This window comes from Mixophyes fleayi, chromosome 3, assembly GCF_038048845.1.
Source record: "Mixophyes fleayi isolate aMixFle1 chromosome 3, aMixFle1.hap1, whole genome shotgun sequence".
Taxonomy (NCBI): domain Eukaryota; kingdom Metazoa; phylum Chordata; class Amphibia; order Anura; family Limnodynastidae; genus Mixophyes; species Mixophyes fleayi.
Genome location: NC_134404.1, coordinates 63,997,354 through 64,018,614, shown reverse-complemented (window position 1 = coordinate 64,018,614; position 21,261 = coordinate 63,997,354). Strand labels below are relative to the sequence as shown.

The following is a 21,261-nucleotide window of genomic DNA, read 5'->3' as shown; positions in this document are numbered from 1 at the left end:
GAGTTGACAAATCAAAAACTGGAACAGATGGAATTAACCAGGAACGCACTGGAACAATTGAAAATAACCAGGAACATGCTTAGAGGAGCCAGAATCCAAATTATTAGGACAAGAGACTTTATATCCTAGCACCATCTTGCAGTCAGAACAGGTTTAAATAATGAGTCAATTAGGGAGCATGGAAACAGGAACCAATAGAATGGGCCTACAAGCAGGGCCACCATCAGGGGGGTACAGGGGGTACTCCTGTACCGGGCCCGGGCTCACCAGTGGGCCCGGCGGCAGGGCCCCCTGTCTGACCCTGGCCCTCACTGCCCACATTTCTTTTTTCCTTTTTTTTTAAACTTTTTTTTTTTTTTCGCGCGCGCGCACCCACCCGCCGGGGGAGGGGGGGCGTCATTGGTGCTGGTGTTCAGGTGGGAGCTGGGTAGTGGAAAAAAACAAAACAAAACCAGAGATACTCACCTGTGATGGCAGCGCTGGCGTCCCTCCTTCTTCCTCTCTGCACTATTTACACTGAGTGTCAGGCGTGACATCATCAAGTCACGCCTGACACTCAGTGAGGAACTGTGCAGAGAGGAACAAGACAGAGGAAAAGAGAAGAGAGGGAAAAAAGCTAATACAAAGGTAAGAAAATAAAAGGAGAAAGTCAGACACCATGAGGAAAAAGTAGGGAAGAGAGGCACAGACACCATGAGGAAAAAGTAGGGAAGAGAGGCACAGACACCATGAGGAAAAAGTAGGGAAGAGAGGCACAGACACCATGAGGAAAAAGTAGGGAAGAGAGGCACAGACACCATGAGGAAAAAGTAGGGAAGAGAGGCACAGACACCATGAGGAAAAAGTAGGGAAGAGAGGCACAGACACCATGAGGAAAAAGTAGGGAAGAGAGGCACAGACACCATGAGGAAAAAGTAGGGAAGAGAGGCACAGACACCATGAGGAAAAAGGGGATGAGAGGCACAGACACCATGAGGAAAAAGGGGGTGAGATGCACAGACACCATGAGGAAAAAGGGGGGGGCAGAAAGTCACCGAGTGATGGAGAGGGGGGCAGGAAGGCACAGTGATGGAGAGGGGGGCAGGAAGGCACAGTGTGATAATGGGGAGCCAGGTGAAGGGGGAAAAGCAGCATGGAGGGCACAGTGTGATCATAAGGGGACAAAACATGGTGATGAAGGGGCACAGTAATGTGTGTGTGATGGTACAGGGGGCTTGTGCCAATATAGTGTGAGGTAGGTGGTGGCTAATTAATGGGTGCAAGTTTGTTTGTGGGGTAATGGTTGGGCAATTTTATAGTGCAGACTATTATTTAAGATGGGGTGGTTTCGGGGCTACATATGTGTATATATGTGTGTGTGTGTATATATATATATATATATATATGTGTATATATATATATATATGTGTGTGTGTGTGTGTATATATATATATATAATTAGTGGCCCCTTAACTTACCTGAACTTAATTGATTAAGTTCAGTGATTTATTTTTTTCATTGACATGGGCCCCCTTTTCCCCTGGGCCCCCGGGCACCTGCCCAACGTGCGCAGTTCGAAAGATGGCCCTGGTTCATTGGGGGGGGGGGGTGGGTTGTGATCGGGAGGGCCCTGCCTGCTTCATTTGTACTGGGCCCCACGATTTCTGATGGCGGCCCTGCCTACAAGCATGTGTGGATACCCAAGGATCCAAGATGGTAGCCTCAATACACATGCAATGTCAGCAGTGCCAGGTAGCGAGGAAACCCTTGGCGCCATTTAAAAGGCAAGGAGAGCGCACCAGACTCCGTTAGGTGTATCGGAGGGACGGGTGTGTGACAAACCAATATTTCATCTATTCACTAGAAACATGAGGTACAAAGTACCTTGTGCCACAGTGATCTCAAAAAGTTTTAGTTGGAGATGTGTGACAAATATAGTTTTAGAGGTTCACTTTAACTTCGCCAATCAGCAGAAGGACCTTCCACATAGTATTTGTAAATTCTGAATTTCATGGAAATTCTAATAAATAAATAGAGCTAGTGCAACCACTGCATTAAAAGGAGGGAAAATGATTGGAGGAATTCCGTGTTGAACTCTAAAATTCAAATTCTGCCAGAGAAGCGTGCAAAATTTTGCAGTCAAATAGAGAATGAGGTAACTTTTCCACAGAACATTTTTCTTGAATTTTAGTCATCTCTAGTTTTAGTGAATTGCAATTCCATTAATATTGGAACAAACTAAATGGCTGCTTCCACTGTGAAGGTGGTAGGTACATTTGAAATAAATCAAGGCAAGACCATATTTCACATATACAAAATATTCTTGCTTCAGAAAATGCTGAGTGCGGAGATCAAGTATTCAATCACATTAGGGACATGTCACACACCTGGCATAATTTAAACATTCTCTTTTAAAATATACATAATTGTCTTGGTAACTGTTTATCACGGAATATATGCAGGCACATGGTACCAACTAACGATATGCCAGTCACATGTAGGGCAAGGTTCATGACAGGTACCTTTTAATAACGTGTTGTTTAGACCTTGCTTTCATCACAGCAAGGTAATACACTTTTAAAATATAAGAATGTTATAATGTGTGTTCTGGAATAAGTTGTTGCTTGTTTTTTTTCAAGGTAAAAATTCTGCTGGTTGGGCAAAAAATTTGAACTCAAACGATTTTGACTTGTTATGTCGTGATGGTTCTCGTGCCTCTGTCAGTGAGTACAAGAACTGCAACCTTGCAAGAATGCCACCTCGTGCCATCGTCACCCGTGAGGAGAGTGTCACTGACGTTGTAAGAATTGTTAATAATCAGCAAGTAAGTGTCTAAAGATATTATGACTGAACATGACTGAAACAAGGGGCCTCTGGGTGCAGACAGAGACAATATGTCCGAGACCATGACCAAGTGGTAGAGAACGCTCACTCTACCCTGCCTGCCGACACCTCGCTTTGCTCAGGGCCAGAAACCGGTGCTACAATTACTTGGAACTAGAAAACTTTTCCGTCCAAGTACTCTACTCGCCAATAGGCGAGGGCCCACTCAGAAGTAGGGAAACCTAGTAGCTATACTCACCGAGTTTCTCCCACTTCTGACTCCTGCTCCCTCGCGTTCCTCCGTCACCTGCAACAACAACACATAGCCTCCCACCTACACTATAGTGTACCACCCACAAGATGCTACTAGCTAAACAACAAGTGCCCTGATCCTACAACAACTAATGACCAGTCAGCGCAACTCTGCTAGAAGTTGTATGTGGTGTACTACCTAAACCCCACCCCTCTTGCTAGGGAGCACTAGCCGGTACTTCCCTTCTGCTCCGGGGATATAAGCTAAATCCAAATCGCAGGATTTACCAAGGAGACTGTCTCCTCACTAGGGGCACTTACACAGTACCAAGGACCAGTTGCAGATGCTCGACCGTGGACCACCTGGCAAGACCCCTGGAACTGTCAGTGGCCACTGCCAGAACTCAGACCATACACTCCCAACCCTGTGGTAACACTGCCTTCACTGGAAACATCGGGCAGACCTGTCGGAACTCAGAGTCAGGCACCCAAGTGGAACCAAAGGAAGAACCCACGGAACTCAAATGGGCCATGCTGCACTGACAATGGGGTACCCTATCACTGCCTCGGTAAGTCTGCGTGCCAAGGGAACTACGGGTCAGGAAAACTATTGTGTATCCTACACCTACCGTATGTGATGTAATTTAACTCTCTACTCCCACAAAGGAACGGATAAACACAAATGAGAGTTCAGGTTACAAGTGCCTACCTTTAATGGGGGCCTCACGTCTTGTACATGAAAGAGACTTCTAAACACAATCCAAACACAATACACAAAGCTATATCACCACACAAGTTCAATAACGCGTTACTACTGTCTTGGATAGTCTGAGTATGACAAACACTTGCGCCGGCTAGCTGATAAGCCTAGTGGACAACACAACAGGAGCTTTCTGCTCAAACTGATATCCCAGGCCTATTGCCTGACATTAACCCTTCGTCTCACACTGCTCCTAAGGGCTTAGTGCCCTGCCTCAATTTCTTAGCCAAGGGCTCTCACACCCACTTTACCTATAAGGGCCTGTGTCCTGCCTCTGTCTACTGGAGCCTGGTGCCCCTAACTCTAACTATAGGGACTTGTGCCCTAATTTTACTACTGTGCCTTGTGTTTCCTCTCTAACTAAGGGCTCTTGTGCTCACTCTACCTATAGGGCCTTGTGCCCTTGCTATTGGGCCTGGTGCTCCCTCTCTAACTATGGGCATTAAGCCCAGCTATCCATGAGGCCTAGTGCCCAGATATTTCCCTAGCTATACCTTGTGCCCACTACCGTAGCCACTGGCCTAGTGCCCAAAGTGCCCATGGACCTTGTGCCCAACCTAACAATCTATTTTATACTCACCTGCTCTGCGCATAATTCTCATCTTGCCCCGACGTTTTCGCCTCCAGGTCTTCCAGACCCTACAGCCGGCGGCGTCTCTTCTCCACTTTGGCCAGCAGCTCCCTGCTGTCTTCTGGGCTCGGCGCTCCTAGCCAGTACAAGGGCTCGCCACCGATGACTTCCGCATCGTCTTCGCGTGGCAGGGACCTTTCTAGCTTTTACAAGGGCTCCCTGATACTTCTGCCGGCGTCTTCTTCTTTATTTGCGCTGGACGTCCCACAACGTCCTCTTCCTTTTGCTCCGGCCAGACTGAGAAATGGCAGCTTAAATAGCCGCCGGTGCGCTGACATCACTCGACGCTGCCACGAGGCTGTATTGGCCAGGATTGGCTCCCCTATCTGACCACCGATTGGCCAGCAGGGGAAAGCGAGCCCTGATTGGCTCACTTGCCCTCTGCTGCCGGGACCTGCGTATTGAAGAGGAAGACTTATCAGCGCTGGAAAGCAGGGATGGTGAGTTGTCTTCTTTCTTCTGAAGTTCCTGCTTCACCCTCTTCCAGGGCACAGCAGAGGGGCACGCCTCCACATTTCCCCCAACATTTTCCATTGTGGTCCCCTCAACCAACGTCTTCCTCTCAACATCTGTCTTCAAGGGTCGCTTACCGGCACACCTGACCCGCATCCGTCGGATCCACCTCGGTTACGCCCACTCGCGCAGGATCCACACCATCTTGGCTACTTCCTCACCCAGAGCCGATATCCAGGGGGTCTCTTCCTCGGCGTCCGCCGGAATCTCCCACTCATCTGATATCTCTTCGGTGTCTGGACTCTCCTTCAGAGGGTGCCAACATCCACCACTCACCAGCTGCACTCTCCTGAGTACCGTCTTTTCCGTGCTGTAACTCTTCAGTAGCTTTCCCTTCCGGTGTACCCATGGCTTCCATACTCTCGAGTACCACCGGGCAGGCATCTTCACTTGCCTCTGTATACAGCGTATCCCATTGGAGAGTCACTTCAGGTCTACCTTCTTTCTCAGGGACCAACTCCTCCACCTCCAGCAACCAATCATCTGAAATATCCGACGTCTCCCATACCCCGATCTCCACCTCCTGCAGCTGCAGGTATTCTGGTCTGGAATTTTGCTTACCCGGGATGACCACTTGTGACTCAACATTCAGCAAGTTCTGCCTATCCATTCTTACGGATTTCGACTCTTCTAACGTATTGAGTTTCTCTCAAAACATCTATAGGACAAGATCTTTGGTTGCCTGGTTAAGCCTATTTGTTTTATTTTTCCATGAAACAATAGTTGATATTGCTTGTGGGGTATGAACAGGCTCAATAAGAATACACCAGTTAAAAAGCCATAACTCTTTATTACAATTATGCTAATGACTTGTGGTGATTTTGGTCGTCCAACCCAATATTATATAGGCGGAATGTGATTTACATTTCACATTCATTAACCCCAGTCATAAAATTGCTACTATCAAATTATAACTATTGCATCCACACTGCTGCAGTCACCAATGAAATAATATTGTTGCACTATTACAGGTGTCAGGCTTTCTGCCCTTCCACATGTTACAGCACACCAGGCAGCAGAAGTGAAAACTCTCCTCCCTCTCGTCACCTGATAGCAACAAATCCCCAGCAGCACCCTGACACAATGATATCCAATAGTAATTTTGTGCCCCCCCCCCTTCAATTACCAGCACATTGCGGCCCAGGTAGTGTTTACCTTACCAGCACAGGTGGACTCACACTTTCATCACCCCGTGTAGCTGTTCCCTGTATCTAGCTGCCTTGGGCACTGCATTGCTTGTGGAGACAAAGACAGTTGTGTTGTAGCTAAGAGTAATCCTACTTTTACTTTTTCCATCAGCAGAGATATGCATGGTAGGCCAGGAACCCCGAGAGATGGATCAAGCAGCCAGCTGCCACCTGCTGCCATCACTGTGCTCCTCCCCTATGCTCAGAGGCTTATACATACTTCCTCTCTGAGCATCATGGTTCTCTAGAATGCCGGCTGTGTGCACAGAATTCTGGGGTATCAATTTGATTAAAATAACAGCTCCACGGTCACATGTTATGAAGAATGTATTCTAATTGAAAAATCGGGTTAATTATGACACCATGTCCATTTCTCCCCCTTGTCGAAAAACTGTACCTTATAATTAGACTGTACTATTAGATTTTTCAAAACTGCATGACAGGTGTACTAAATGATTATACTAATATGCTATTATATTTCTGACACCTGTATATCTTCCTTTGCAGTCTCTGTATGGACGGAAGGGATTTGAAAAAGACATATTTCAGATGTTTACATCACAGCAAGGCCAGAATCTCCTCTTCAGGGATGATACACAATGCCTGATTGAATTTGATAGGCTTCTTGAAGACATTGTGTTGGATTATTTTGGTCCAAACTATCCCCGTCCTAACCAATGCACATCGAAGTCAGGTACTTTTTCCGATCCTTAATTCTAAAGAAGTCAATTTAGATTATTTTTTGTAGATTTTTATAAAGTCTCTGCTTTATTACTAAACATTTCGCCGCTGAAGGTTCTCATGCCTTTGCTGAGCACGTTTGGGCTTATCACATATTTACTTATTACCTGCTGATCAAAAATGATTATCAGATCATAAATAAACAGGGGAATAATCAGATTCTATCTGTCATTTAATTAGTACATTCTACAAAATGACAGCTAGAATTTAATTGGCTGCTATAGGCAACATCTCCACTTTTTCAAACCCGCAGTTTAATAAATATCCCCCAGGGGTTAAATAATAATTTACTGAAATTCTGAAATTATATATAATATTTTTAAAGCTAATAATTAACCTTTACATGATTTAGGGCTAGACAAGCTAATACTTAAAACGACATTGTAAAGCTAAATCCTGTCCTTTAGGAGTTTTCTGGATCATATGAGTGCTGCTAAGCTTTAAAGTCAACACAGTAGATGCAGCCATTTTGTCGGTTGAACCAGTACTTATAAGAATATAGTGACTAAATTCTTAAATATTGATTCACACAACATGACTGCCCACATTGTGTGACTGTATATACAATGGAGGGTACACATTAATCAAGGGTTCCATTATAGTCTAGAACAGGGGTAGGGAACCTGTGGCTCTCCAGGTGTTGTGAAACTACAAATCCCAGCATGCCTTGCCACCTATCTGCTGGTTATCTACTGGCAAAGCATGCTGGGACTTGTAGTTTCACAACACCTGGAGAGCCGCAGGTTGCCTACCCCTGGTCTAGAAGGTACCATCATTCCAAGTGACGAAAGAATGTTGTTACTACTGTAATTGATTGCAGTGACAGGTACAATACTGTAGCAAAACACCGCTAAGAATTGTGTGAATCCACATAATGGAATGTTCTGATATGGGCAGCACCTCCTCTTAAAACAGAAATGTCAGTGACCTGGGTAACAGGCGCATTAATGAACATGTAAAAGATCTTAAAGTAGTCTTAGATATATTCAGGGGTCCACTCATCTTAAGACAATGTCTTTCGTGGTATATACCGGATCTTTGGGTACCTCAACATCAACATTGGTGCAACTTCTTGTTTTTTCTGCCACCAGGTGATGTGTAGAATTAGACATTTCTTTCCACCATAGGCTAGTATTTCTGAATTATTATTATTATCGTTTATTTGTAGGGCGCCACAAGGTTTCCGCAGCGCCGCACACAGTACAAACAGTAGACTATACAGGGTAGAACAGTACAGAACAATAAACACACAGTACCAGTACTTCAGAAACTCCGGGAGGGCAGATACAGTAGAGACGGAGCAGAAGAACAGGTATGGAGACTGGAGGGAAGAGGGCCCTGCTCATTCGAGCTTACATCCTAAGGGAGGGTAAACAAAGTCAGGCACAAAAGGGAGCCAGTGAATCAAAGGGGAGAGAGAAGAGGGGTCAAGGGAGGATGAGCAGAAGAGATGAGAGGTTAAATGGATGGTTGGTAGGCCTTAAGGAACAGGTGAGTTTTAAGTGCCCGTTTGAAGGAGCACAGATTAGGAGCGAGATGGATGGAGCGAGGGAGGTCGTTCCAGTGAAGGGGGGCAGCACGGGAGAAGTCTTGGATTCGAGAGTGGGAAGAGGTGATCAGTGTGGAGGAGAGGTGGCGATCATTGGCCGAGCGCAGGAAGCGGGCAGGAGTGTGAATGTAGAGGAGGTTAGAGATATAAGGGGCAATAGACTGGGAGAGAGCCTTGTAAGTGGTGGTAAGGAGTTTAAAAAGGATTCTGTAGGGGAAGGGGAGCCAGTGTAAGGCGAGACAAAGTGGAGAAGCGGAGGAGGAGCGGCGTGAGAGGAAGATGAGTCTTGCAGCCGCATTGAGTATAGAGCAGAGGGGGGCAAGGTGGGAGTGGGGGAGGCCAGTAAGGAGAAGGTTGCAGTAATCGAGGCGGGAGATGATGAGAGCGTGGATGATAGTTTTGGTGGCATCCTGAGAGAGAAAAGGATGGATGCGGGCAATGTTATGGAGTTGGAAGCGACAGGCTTAGGCTAGGGATTGAATGTGGGGGGCAAAAGAGAGAGAGAGGAGTCAAGAGTGACACCCAGGCAGCGGAGTTGGGTGACAGAGGAGATAGTGGAGTTATTGACAAGAGGTCATGGTGGGATGGGAGTCTGGGCGGGGGAAAACAATGAGCTCAGTTTTTGAGATGTTAATTTTAAGAAAGAGTGAGGACATCCAGGAGGGGATAGCTGAGAGGCAGTCAGTCACACGAGAGAGGAGGGAGGAGGAAAGATCGGGAGACGAGATGTAGAGCTGAATATCATCAGCATAAAGGTGATACTGAAGACCAAATGAGGAGATGAGAGCACCAAGGGAGGAAGTATAGAGCGAGAAGAGTAGAGGTCCGAGAACAGAGCCCTGGGGGACTCCTACAGGGAGAGGGGAGGAGGTGGAGGAAGAACCAGACGTGGATACAGAGAAGGAGCGGTTAGCAAGGTATGAGGTGAACCAGGTATGGACAGAACCAGAGAGAGAAGAGTTTGCAGCAGGAGGGGGTGGTCCACGGTGTCAAAGGCCGCAGAGAGGTCGAGGAGGATGAGTATGGAGAACCGACCTTTGGATTTGGCTGAAAGGAGGTCATTAGTGACTTAAGCCAGGGCAGTTTCGGTGGAGTGGAGGGGGCGGTAGCCAGATTGGAGTGGGTCAAGGAGGGAGTTGTCAGAGAGGTGACTGGTGAGGCGGCTGCAGACAATCCGCTCAAGTAAATGAATGCCACATTCTTCTAGCCTGCACCACAAGATTCAGAATTCAATTTAGACTTTGATGAAAATTACTGGGGAAATCACACACGAAGATCACAGCAGCATTCTCAAAGGATTTTATTTACAAAGCATAAAATGGCTGTGCTGCAGTGCAAAGTCCTATTTGGTAACGAAGTGTGCCTAGTTTTGTGAATGTGCCTAGAATTCCACCAAAGCAAATGAATTTGTTGAGTAATATGGCAGTGTTTGCTGAAAAGTTCAGAAATTTACACTGGGAGTTAGTATAGTAAAGGCACTCCTTGGTAAGTATCAGTGCACCTAGTTTTGAAACATTCTATTTCATTTTGCATAATATTATTGTTGAAATGACTCATTGAGTGTAGAACTGGCACATGGGCGTTCCTTACTGTACACAGCCATTTCTATTCTACTTAAGACTTAATTTTGTACCAGACCTGAACTGGTGGAGATCAGTGGTAAGAATTACTAAAGGGTGGTTTTGTATTCAATGTTATTCAACTGAAAACTGAAACCGCATCAGTTGTGTTGGCGTTTAACCATCCAATGCGGTTAAGTCCATATAACATGGTAAAACTGGATGAGAAAGATCTGGTTTTAGCACTTCCATTTTCACAAAGACCAGTGCTGTTCAGCAATAGGCCCAAAAAATGATTGGGCCCCCATACCTAGATTGTACCATTCCAATGCTGCGTAGAACTGATTGCCTGTTGGTACACATAGCCAGTGGGAACCAGGGTAATACTCTCAACATAGAGTTGACATGGGCACCAGTGTAAATTTGCACTTGTAGTACCACAAGGGCATGCACTACAAGTGTTGCCCTGCCCTAAATTAAATAAACAATAGTTCCCAACCCAGATATAAATCCGTCATAGTACACTCATAGTACAATAAAGCAATTATAGCACCCCAGTAGTATAATAAAGCATAGTGTCCCTGTAGTATAATAAAGCAATCATAGTGCTCCGTAGTATAATAAAACAACAATCATAGCGTGGTGCAGGACACTTGTAGTGCATGCTCTTGTGGTAATTCAAGCACAAGTATACACTGGTAGCCTAGAGGACAGGGTCCGAAGTTGAGTATATCTAAACCTATAAAGGGAGAAAAAAAAAACCTGTTTATAATAAAAAAGTCATTCAACATAACTAAGCAAAGGTAAAGAAATGCCACAAACCAAATAGACGTTTTGTCTTCTATAAATAGTATACAAAAAAACATAGCAAGAACTATTGCTGAGTATCCTTGGCTTTTAGAAGAAGGAAGTGTCACAAACATGCTCCCAGCTGCCGTGACTTTGGGGGTGTTAGCTGTATGAGGTCACACGATTCCAGTCCACAGTCTCTCTCTACCTATCACACAGGTTATAGACCTACTGAATCGCCCTCAAACAGCGCTCACACCTCACACACTTCAGGTTTGCCATCACCTATTGAATACAGGCAATAGGACCCCAATCTACTGTCCCACACTGGCACACAGGCTAGCTATCCACAGACTAGCAAGACCCACACCAGCAACCAAAGGGTTAACTCTTCACACCTCCAGACTGTTACATAAATGTAAATACAAGCACGCACAGCTTGTTAATCCAATGTATCAACAAATCACACACTGGCATTCAAAGGGTTAACTTGGCCGAGCTATATTCCTCTTAACAGGCTAATGGATTCATTAGAGTATCAAGGACGCAACATATTAAATTATGGATTTAATATACAAAAGTACAGGGCATACAGTTATAAAAAAATAGTGAATAAACAATTAATAGATTGACATAACAAGCAAAACAGTTTAAAATAAAAGGAGTTGCATTCAGAGTGTCACTAACATGAATTGCATACTCTGTGCCATGGGAAATTGGCAAGGAAGATGGACAGCTTATTAATGTGAATTGATTTCCTGAAAAGTCTGACAATTTGCTGTAACTCGTTCAAGAATTTTAAAGATACTTCCACACCTCTTCCTACCCCCGATGGGGTTGTGGCATGCGGCACTTTTTCAATCACCATTTGCATGTTGTCTTATTTACTACTCAATTCTACTATGTGACCTAACTATTCTGTGGAGCATCACACAGACCCTTATGACTTTGTCCATCTTTTCATACCAAACATGATGAAATTTTGACAATGTGACATACCTTTTCCAAAGATATGTGATTTTAGCTGTTCGCAGATACCACCTAAATTTATCAATGGATTCATTTGATATAATATATTTACACTGCAGTTATGATTTATCCCTTATAAATAACTGTAAGTTCTCTATGTTCATAACAGGAAGGGAGGGGTTTTTATGTTAATCATTTATTTGTTTTTCACATTGTGGCAGGGAAGACAGCATCTGCTTTGAGCGATCTACTGTCTGAACCACATCTTTTTTTTTTCACTAATAAGCAGCAGTTTACCATGCGGACTCTCAAACTGCCACTTAGTAAATGAGACAGTTTGTGTACCTGCTAGGTCTAAAAATTGGGATTGTGGTTTTGGACCTGGCAGCTTTGGTTCATGCGTTTTGATTTGTGTTATGGCTTTTAGTAAATCGTTAATTTACAAACCACACATCAAAGTGCAAAAAGGCATACAGTTTGCCAAAACAGCTGCTTAGCAATTGTCTTTCCAGGTCTTCTCTTATTCTTTTAATAAGACACAGACTAGACTTGAGCCTAGAGATAAGTGACCCTGTAACAAAATTTCATAAGAATTAATTATTGTGTCACTACTGGCGATTATGCAGAGTTACGAAGTTTCGGTAATACATTCTTTGAGTTCCTCTTTTGTTTTGACATTTCACGAAATGGCATTCTGCACTGTATCTGGAAATTCTGCTATTTTGAATGATGACTATATCAATTTATACTACTCTATTATGTAGTATTATAAGGGAGAAGTCAGGACAGAACAAACATTGCATGTGAAGACCGAAAGGGCAAACTAAATTGGAGAAATGTGTGAAATTCCACAGCCAAATGTGGACTGAGGCAAATTTTCCGTGGAACAGTTTAAAAAAAGTTTGCCCACCTCTAATGAAAACAATCTTCTGATTATAATACTGAGCACGTATTCAACACTTTATGAATATTTAAAGTGTATGTAGATTTCCTTAGACAGCAAGATGAAATTAACTTAAATGTTGCGGTTAGATATGTTGGTAAAACCGTATTTTTAAAGTACCACTAACCTGAAAGAAGTAAAATATTTGGACAAACTGTTAATAACATTCTCAAATATTGAGATCAGTTATTCACAGCTTTTGTTTGGTGAATACCAGATTTCCTACATGGAAGCCTATTAAAGAAGGAAATGTTTTTAAACAAAAGGTTTAAAATGGCTCATTAAAATGGCCTGTATTTGGCCAGATTACCGGATTACCTGGTTGGACACAATTACCCCATGAGGTGGTGATGGCAAGTGCACTAACAGAATTTATTTTACATTTGTTTTGCAATTAATGTGTAGCTATAAATTAAATGAAGACATTAATGTGGTGATTGAACCAGGATTTTTTTACTGCATACTATTAAGGATTAGGAAGATATCCCCCACCCCCCATGCAGGGCCGGATTAAGGGAATGGAGGCCCCTGGGCTAAGGGCGCCTCCATTCCCTCGTGAGGCCCCCAATGTGAGCCACCTGCGGCCCCCCCCCCCCCTCAAGCGCTTACCTGTCGGTTCAGTCCTCCGTCCCCGGCGCGCTGTAAGCTCCTTACTGAGGAGATCTCGCGAGAGTTCACTCGCGAGATCTCCTCAGTAAACAGATTACTGAGGGACGGAGGACTGAACTGACTGTGCTCAGCAGCATTGATCGGATTGGGGCGCCCCCGCCCCGGACCGATCAATAATGCTGCTGAAAACTTTGAAGGGCCCCTGGATGCCCGAGGCCCCTGGGCTATAGCCCAGTTAGACCTCGGGTTAATCCGGCCCTGCCCCCATGAGGCTAAACTGGCACCTATAACAGTATGGGATTTGTTTTGCTTTTCTCTGGACCAACACAATTAGAAATTATGAAAGGTTGAGCTCCATGATTATGTCTTTTTTTAAACTTTACTAACTATGCATCTATATTATGTAACTTGTCATTGCATAGTAACACATACATTATTAATTGTTGCAAGATGTGTTAAGGTGTTCACTGAACTTGTGATGTGATTTGCTCATTGTCTTATTCTGTTTCCTTCTACAGGACTGCTGTCTGCTTGCACTTTCCACCACTGTTAACAAGAAGACTTAGCAATATAGAGTTGCCCATCGACTGTCCTTCATCTTGTCCCATTTGTTTATTGCTATCTCTTCCTTTTCCCATCTATTAAGTTCATTTTATCGCTTATGAATAAACATTGTCCAATGCGCTTATTGTGGTTCCAATGCACAAAGATATTTAATTGCATAATATAGCAGGATTTACAGCAAGCCATCATAACGCATAAAATATATTACAATCAAGCAGGAAAGTATAAAACCACTGAATATATTACATTTTTGCTAGCGCCTCTCCTGGGTCCAGGATAATGTAGTTTTGCAGTCAGGAAGGTAGAGAGATAGATGGCTCAGAAAAGCTTGCTTATATGTGGTTTCAGTTTACAATAAAACACTGATGATGTCACTATGTACACAGACAACACGTAGTGAGGTCTTCATTGGCTCAGGGTTCAGGTCACTCCAATATAATGCAAATCATAGGTCAGTTCAAAGGATTCCTCTGATAAGGTGGGGGCCAGCTCACTCCAACAGCTGAGCACATGTTGTGCCTGAGAGAACTGAACTAATCCAGTTTTCACCAACCTATTAGCATTCCAAACACAATGTAATTTTGAGCATTAATTCTTTTTGCTCCATAACTAGCGATCGCTTCACGGATAGTAGCGCATAATCGCTATCGTACGGTAAAACAATATTAATTAATTTGGTTTACTTCATCCAATTATTTGACATTACTTTCACAGGCCTTGGTGTACTTTTTATGTTCTGTTTATAAAGCACTAATATATTTCATTGTGTGGTATTCAATTCATACCTGGTGAAGTCAGGCCAATGAGGGCTGGGTATAAGTCACTATGTCTGCCCCCAAAGCAAAGATTAAGGAACACTATGCTTGAGTCTTGATCTAACTAATGGTTTTAGCTAGGTATCTACCACCATTTTAAGTGAGAGTGCTCCATCGCCAACTAATTGTCATTATGGCTGCTGATTGTCATGCTTTTCCACCACTAAGACCCTTCTGAAAGAAAAAAACAATAATACATTCAACATGACAATCAAGAATAAGGGACTTGGTGTGCGGGGATATTTCCAGTGGCAAGAGGAAGCAACAAGCCTAATCTTAAATCGTCCCTCAAAACTGATTGGCTGGCAAACTGCCAACTAACAAACCTTGCATTATTAACTCTTGCAGGGCACAAACTTTCTTTTTCACCACAACCTGTGCACTTATATGCCATCGGGCCAGTTACCTGCCCTGTTATCAGTTCCTTCAAATACATTTTCAGTAAAATGTACAATGGTATAATATATATGTCAAATGTTTTGTGTATAATTTAGCAACAAAATTAAACATAATATATGAAATAACTAGAGATGCTCACTGACCCCCATGTTTTGGTTTTGTTTTTGGTTTTGGATCTGGATTACCTTCGTGTTTTGGTTTTGCAAAACCGCCCTTGCGTGTTTTGGTTTTGGTTGGTTTTGTTTTGCTATTTTGTGGAAAAATCAATGTTTTTGGGCATAAAATAACCAAATTTAGTGCTCCACCTGTTTCTTGGATAAGTAATGTCATTGTAAAGCTAATAAATTATCCAAAAAAACAGTTTAATTCCTGGTAAGTAGGTCTTCATTAATTCTACACACAAACCTGATTGTCTTCCTCTCCATCTATGCATATTGGCAATGCAGCCATTGTCTTTGGGTGTATATTACACCCTACACTTATATTTAAATATGTAAAGAAATGGACAAAGGCAGTTTGGTTTCTGTCTCTATAGGCCCCCTCCACTTGTAGAAAATACAAAAAAATTCAGCCGTTATAGACTGTACAATATTAATTGAAATGGACAAAGCCAGTTTGGGGTCAGTCTGACACCCTACCCTTAATGAGAAATTGCCAAAACAGCAGCCTTTCAAGACGGTACGTGATATAGAAATGCCCCAAGTCCCTTTCCTCTTTGGGAATGGATTGCACCCTACAGTAAAATTGAAAGTTTTAAAAAGATGTTATCGTCATCATCTTCAGCTTCATCCTCACCTTCATCAGTGTGTACATCATCATCACAGACTATCAATTCATCCGTCATCCTTGCTTGTGTTTGGAAAGTGCAAATTGGTGCCAGAACCTCACGTCTCAGAACTGCTCCCACTGGTGCCACACTGCGTCCACTGGTGCAGGACTTACACAATCAACCGCATCCTCATCAGCGCCCTCGTCGGATACCCAAATCTCCCCCACATCCTCTTCTAAAGACAAAGTGTCATTCTCACTTGGTGTATCACCGGCTACACTCGGGCTGTTCAGGCACACATCATCAGAAATGCTGAAAGTACCCTTCTTTATGGGTACATTATGAGAATGCTCACGATTAGACATACCACTGGTGGATGGACTCTAAACAGGGAGTGGTGTCATTTCTGATTCAGAGCATACATTATCCTCTAATGCCTTACTGTTTTCTTGCAGCTCGGCTTTCCCCTGTAACGGTACTTGTGCATCACTTTTAGACTCCAAAATACTTGGTCTTGCTTGGTCACGAGTAACTGTACAAGAAGAAGGCTCAGTAACATTTTTTGATCTGCCACTAATAGAGAAAGGTGAAGGCCTCATTCTCTCTTTGCCACTGTGTGTGTAGAATGGCATGTTATTATTATTATTTATTTATAGGGCGCCACTAGGTATCCGTAGCGCCGTACAGGGACAGACAGAAATACGGTACAGGGTAAGACATCACGGAACAGTTAACAAAAAGCACAGTAACTCGGAAGCTCAAAGTACAGCTAGATGACAGGCGAGAGCCCCAGCGGGGTAGCTAGAGGGGTAGAAGGGCAGAAGGGCCTCACGGAAGAGACAAGGAGCTGGAGAGCAGAGTTAAGGTGGTGGAGAACAGGAGGTCCTGCTCAAAGGAGCGTACAATCTAAGGGGAGGGTAGGACGGACAGAGACGCAAGGGTAGGAGGAGGAAAGGGGGAGAGCTGAGACAAAGACGGAGGGGGGGGGAGAGGAGAGCGACGAGGAGGGAGGTAGGTGGGAAATTGGAAGAAGGGCAGTTAAGTGGGTGACTGGAAGGCTATAAGGAAGAGTTGGGTTTTTAAGGCCCGTTTGAAGCTGGATGAAGTTCTGATGGAGCGGGGGAGCAGGTTCCAGTGGAGGGGGGCAATTTGTTGGCAATTTTGGAACTTTTTTTTTATCGGCACTTAACTTTTCCTCAGTTAAAAAAAATTTGGGGTGTGTTTTTTTGACTGATTTCAAAAGACTGTGTAGTTTGACATCACCTTGCCCAGATGACGTACTGGGAACACTACCATCAGGACTGGTGACAGAACCTGGTTGCTCATTCTGCTCATATGTGGACTGCTTTGAATCCATTCTGAGCCCAAAACACTTGTAGTGCTACAAATTGTTTTAGACACTGCTGACAAATATTACTTTTGACAGCCAGAAATATTAATGCAAAAGAATGGGGGACACCCCAAAAGGCACTTGGGAGGGCTAAAATTATTTTTCAGACTGCTGACAAACAGGACTTTTGACAGACAGAAATATTAATGCAAAAGAATGGGGGACATCCCAAAAGCACTTGGGAGTGCTAAAATTTATTTTTCAGACTGCTGACAAACAGGACTTTTGACAGCCAGAAATATTAATGCAAAAGAATGGGGGACACGCCAAAGCACTTGTAGTGCCAAATATTGGAAAAAAAAAAGACTCCTCTATCCTCCTCTCTTCTCTTCTCTATCAATTGTCAGAATTGTAATCAGAATTGTAATCAATCAGAATTTTTATCAGAATTTTTATCAGAATTGTAATCAGAATTGTTATCAGAATTGTAATCAGAATTGTTATCAGAATTGGATGAAGAATAAGGTATATTCTCTGTCCCTGCTCTAATCGGCCTGTGACTACACCCTGCTCTCTCCCTCTGTCAAATGGCGATGGATTGCTGTGGGGGCGGGTATTTAAAATTTTCAATTATCGCGAGAACCGAGCCCCGAGATACGACTACGTCACGATGACGTTCTGCCTCGATTTGGAATCCGAGCGGGCGGAAGAGTACCGGGTCTACTCGGCTTGGTACTCGAGTAGGCAAAGTTCGGGTGGGTTCAGTTCTCGGGGAACCGAGCCCGCCCATCTCTAGAAATAACTACAGCATACATATCATTTTTTGAATATATCATTAATTTTTCATTAGCTCTGCTTAAATGAGCTTGTGCTAGTTTTAAAAATAGGATCTTCTGGAAAATGACAATATATTTGTATTGTTTTCTATACATATTAATATAAGAGAACAATATCATTCATAAAAATAAATGTTAAAGGAAGGGTTCATTAATCCCAGGAAAATACAATAAGGGAGAGTGCTAGAAAATAATGATGACCTAAAGAAGTGTGAAAAAACACAATAAGAATCTAGTAGGATAAAACAATGTATTTAATCAATGCTGCAAGAGCTCATTTACAAGCCAATAAATTAAAAAAACTGTCTTTTCAGAATAGATTTTTAAGAGTAAGTTGGTCCCTAGGAAGTAACCTTGATAGTCTGGTCAGTCTATGCATCCACAAGAACATTCTGCAGCTCTGGTTATGTTCTGTAAGGCAGTGATTCAAGGTGGTATAATTGCACAAGGAGTTGTAGAGCCGTCCTTCTTACCCATGAGCTGTCTGGAACCTCCCTACCAGATCACTGGATCCACCAGTAAGGGGAATAAAACTTTACTACAAGTAAAAATAATCTAAAATACGATGTCTCCTTTCTCGAATTCACTACTGAAAAGATGAACAGTCACTCCGGCTTCTAGTTAACTTCTGGTTGAGAATTATAATAAACTGCATCAGCTGAAATAAAACAGTTACACAGCTGGCTAACCATTTACTACGTGCTGGTCTGATTTTATTTCACGTGGCGTCTTACCAATTACCACCATTTGATATCTTACTTAGCAGTTACTGTACTTCTTATTAGTATTGGAGGCCATTAGATCAGAGTTATTGGTGACCGTGGATGTGTCTTACATGTTATGGAGGCTGTGGTGAACTGGCTTCAGAGTTCCTGGGTCATTGGTGAAATATGCTTTCTCTTCAAAAATGGAAGATCATTCCATCAAGGAAAGTAAAGCAAAACAAATGAGTATCTTTGCACCTTGGCAAAACCATGTTGTATTGGAGGGGCAGGTAAATTTAAAATGTGATGGCAGATTTAAAGTTGGGGTAGAGCATGTCCTAGATCCATTTTTAATGTCAATCGAAAAATAAAGCTATCAAGTATTTGCATCATACATGAAAAAACAGCCAATATTTTCCTTATGTGCAAAATAATAAACTCATTTGCACCCCTTGCATTGCATCATGGTTTTGCCAAGGTTAAAAGTTACTCATTTTATGGCTTTACTTTCCTTAATATATCAGGCCCAATGTGCATTTTGTTTTTAAATTTGGGCATACACATGTCTGTGTTTAATTGCAAGTGAATATGAAGAAACATCTCTTTTTGAATACGGGTATAGGTAGGCTCTGCATATACGACACTAGCTGTATTGAAACAGATATAACACACTGCAGGATACGCACATTACATATGTGCAATATACAATCCCAGCTGAAAAATATTCACTTATTTTCAACTAATTTGATCATTAAGAAAAGACTCTGGGGCATATTTAATAAGGATCGTAAAACATGAAAAATAGTTTTCAATCCTGTACTCTTCAGAGCAGAGCTGAACGGTGTTGAAAACTATCAAAAACGGTAATGTACGGCAGCCTGAGCTGACATATATTATTATAGGTGTAAAAGTATTTTCAAAAGTTGTTGAATTGCGGTACATGCAGTCCCCATAGACATCTAAGGGGACTGCTATGTATTTCAAATAAAATACACACAGCAGATATGTATGATTTCTGCTGCTATGTAGTGTTGATAGATTAGCAAAATACTTAAATATGCATCCATTCCCCAAAAACAGTTGTTTTCGTGGAATTGACATGTAAATTAACTATAATAAATAGGCCCAATTGAAACATATTTTATTTTTTAACCAAATACATAAATCAAGATGTTCTCAATGTGTACTGTATATAAAATTACTTTTTACATTGCTTCTAATGCTCTGTCATGCATACACGTCTGTCATTAATATCACTCAGCACTTACACCTGCCCTGTAGCTGGTGCAAGTAATACGGCTGAAAATCATGTACCTTAGAATTTCTAGAGCTTGAATCAGACAGATGTGCATGCGCTCAACTTTGGCATTACTGTACATTGCCTATGTGCATAAAGCCTCCTTCTCTCCCTGCTCTAAACATGAAATCATAGGCTGTCAGAAGTGTCAATTGTGTTTGAAGATGAATTGAATACATTCACTGAAGTATCATCCATTTCTGAGCATTACACAAAATATGGCATATACTGTAACGCCATTTACGTTCCTTAATTAATCAGAACCAATCTGTTTTTATTTGGGACTTTTACATTCCGTAGATGTGAAAGGTAGAGATGTTCACTGACCCCCGTGTTTTGGTTTTGGATCTGGATTAACTTTGTGTTTTGGTTTTGATTTTGAATCCCGATTTTTATTTTTTTTCTAAAATCCTTATTTTTTTGCTAAAATCACATATTTTGGCTCTTTTTTGTTCCTACATTATTATTAACCTCAATAGCATTAATTTCCAGTCATTTCCAGTTCCTGTTTCTGTATGAGCAATGGCACTGAGCAATGGCACTGGAGACTGGAGAGTGACAAGAACACTGCTACCCCTGTTTCTGTGTGAGCAATGGCACTGGATCTCCAGGGGAGGGAGGTACTTATGGAATCCAAAACCCGCGAGATCCGACAATGCAACAATGACGATTTGCCTCGATTCAGATCCAAGGACGAGCGAAAGTACCGAGCCAGCTCGCTAGCCTACCTGGATCCCTTAAGTTCGGGTGGGTTTGGTTTTCAGAAAATCGAGCCCGAGCATCTCAAGTGAAAGGAGATTAGCTGTTATAAATACTATAAAGGCTTTAATTGCAATTGTCCATAATTATTTCTAAATCATCCTGTTCAGTTGCTGATCCATATCATTTAGATAGGAGGTGCTGATGTGGTGCCCCAAAGCCCAGTTGAACAGCACAGAGGAGTGCATAAGCGCTGTTAAAATGCAGGGCTACAAGGGGTTAATTGTGCTCCTGAAAACTTGTGCCCAGGAGTGATTGACAGGAGGAGGATGAAGGCCCTGATTGGCTGGGGGAGTAACAGGAAGAGGATGTGCAGGAGGAGAAAGAGAGAGCAGCATGGTAGAAAGAACAAGGGGTGCTGAGGTGCAGCCGAGAAGAGAGAAGATAAGCTGCTGCCAGAACTGGTGACATTGCCAGCAAAGAGCCCTGCTTTCTACTATAATACTTAACCCTTCTGGAAACCTCTGCAGGACATTGGAACACT

The 21,261-nt window shown here is 42.9% G+C and overlaps 1 protein-coding gene across 3 annotated transcripts in view; it reads left to right on the top strand.

The window, feature by feature from the left end:
* The window catches only part of LOC142143610 (uncharacterized), a 98,404-nt gene extending 84,412 nt beyond the window's left edge, over positions 1-13,992 (top strand). For all 3 annotated transcript variants that reach the window (XM_075201585.1, XM_075201584.1, XM_075201583.1), the window contains 3 exons: positions 2,619-2,803; positions 6,653-6,839; positions 13,823-13,992. In XM_075201585.1, coding sequence (XP_075057686.1) covers positions 2,619-2,803; positions 6,653-6,839; positions 13,823-13,857 — 407 coding nt within the window. In that variant the 3' untranslated portion in view covers positions 13,858-13,992. The remainder of the gene's footprint in view (positions 1-2,618; positions 2,804-6,652; positions 6,840-13,822) is intronic.
* Positions 13,993-21,261: the final 7,269 nt, after the last annotated feature.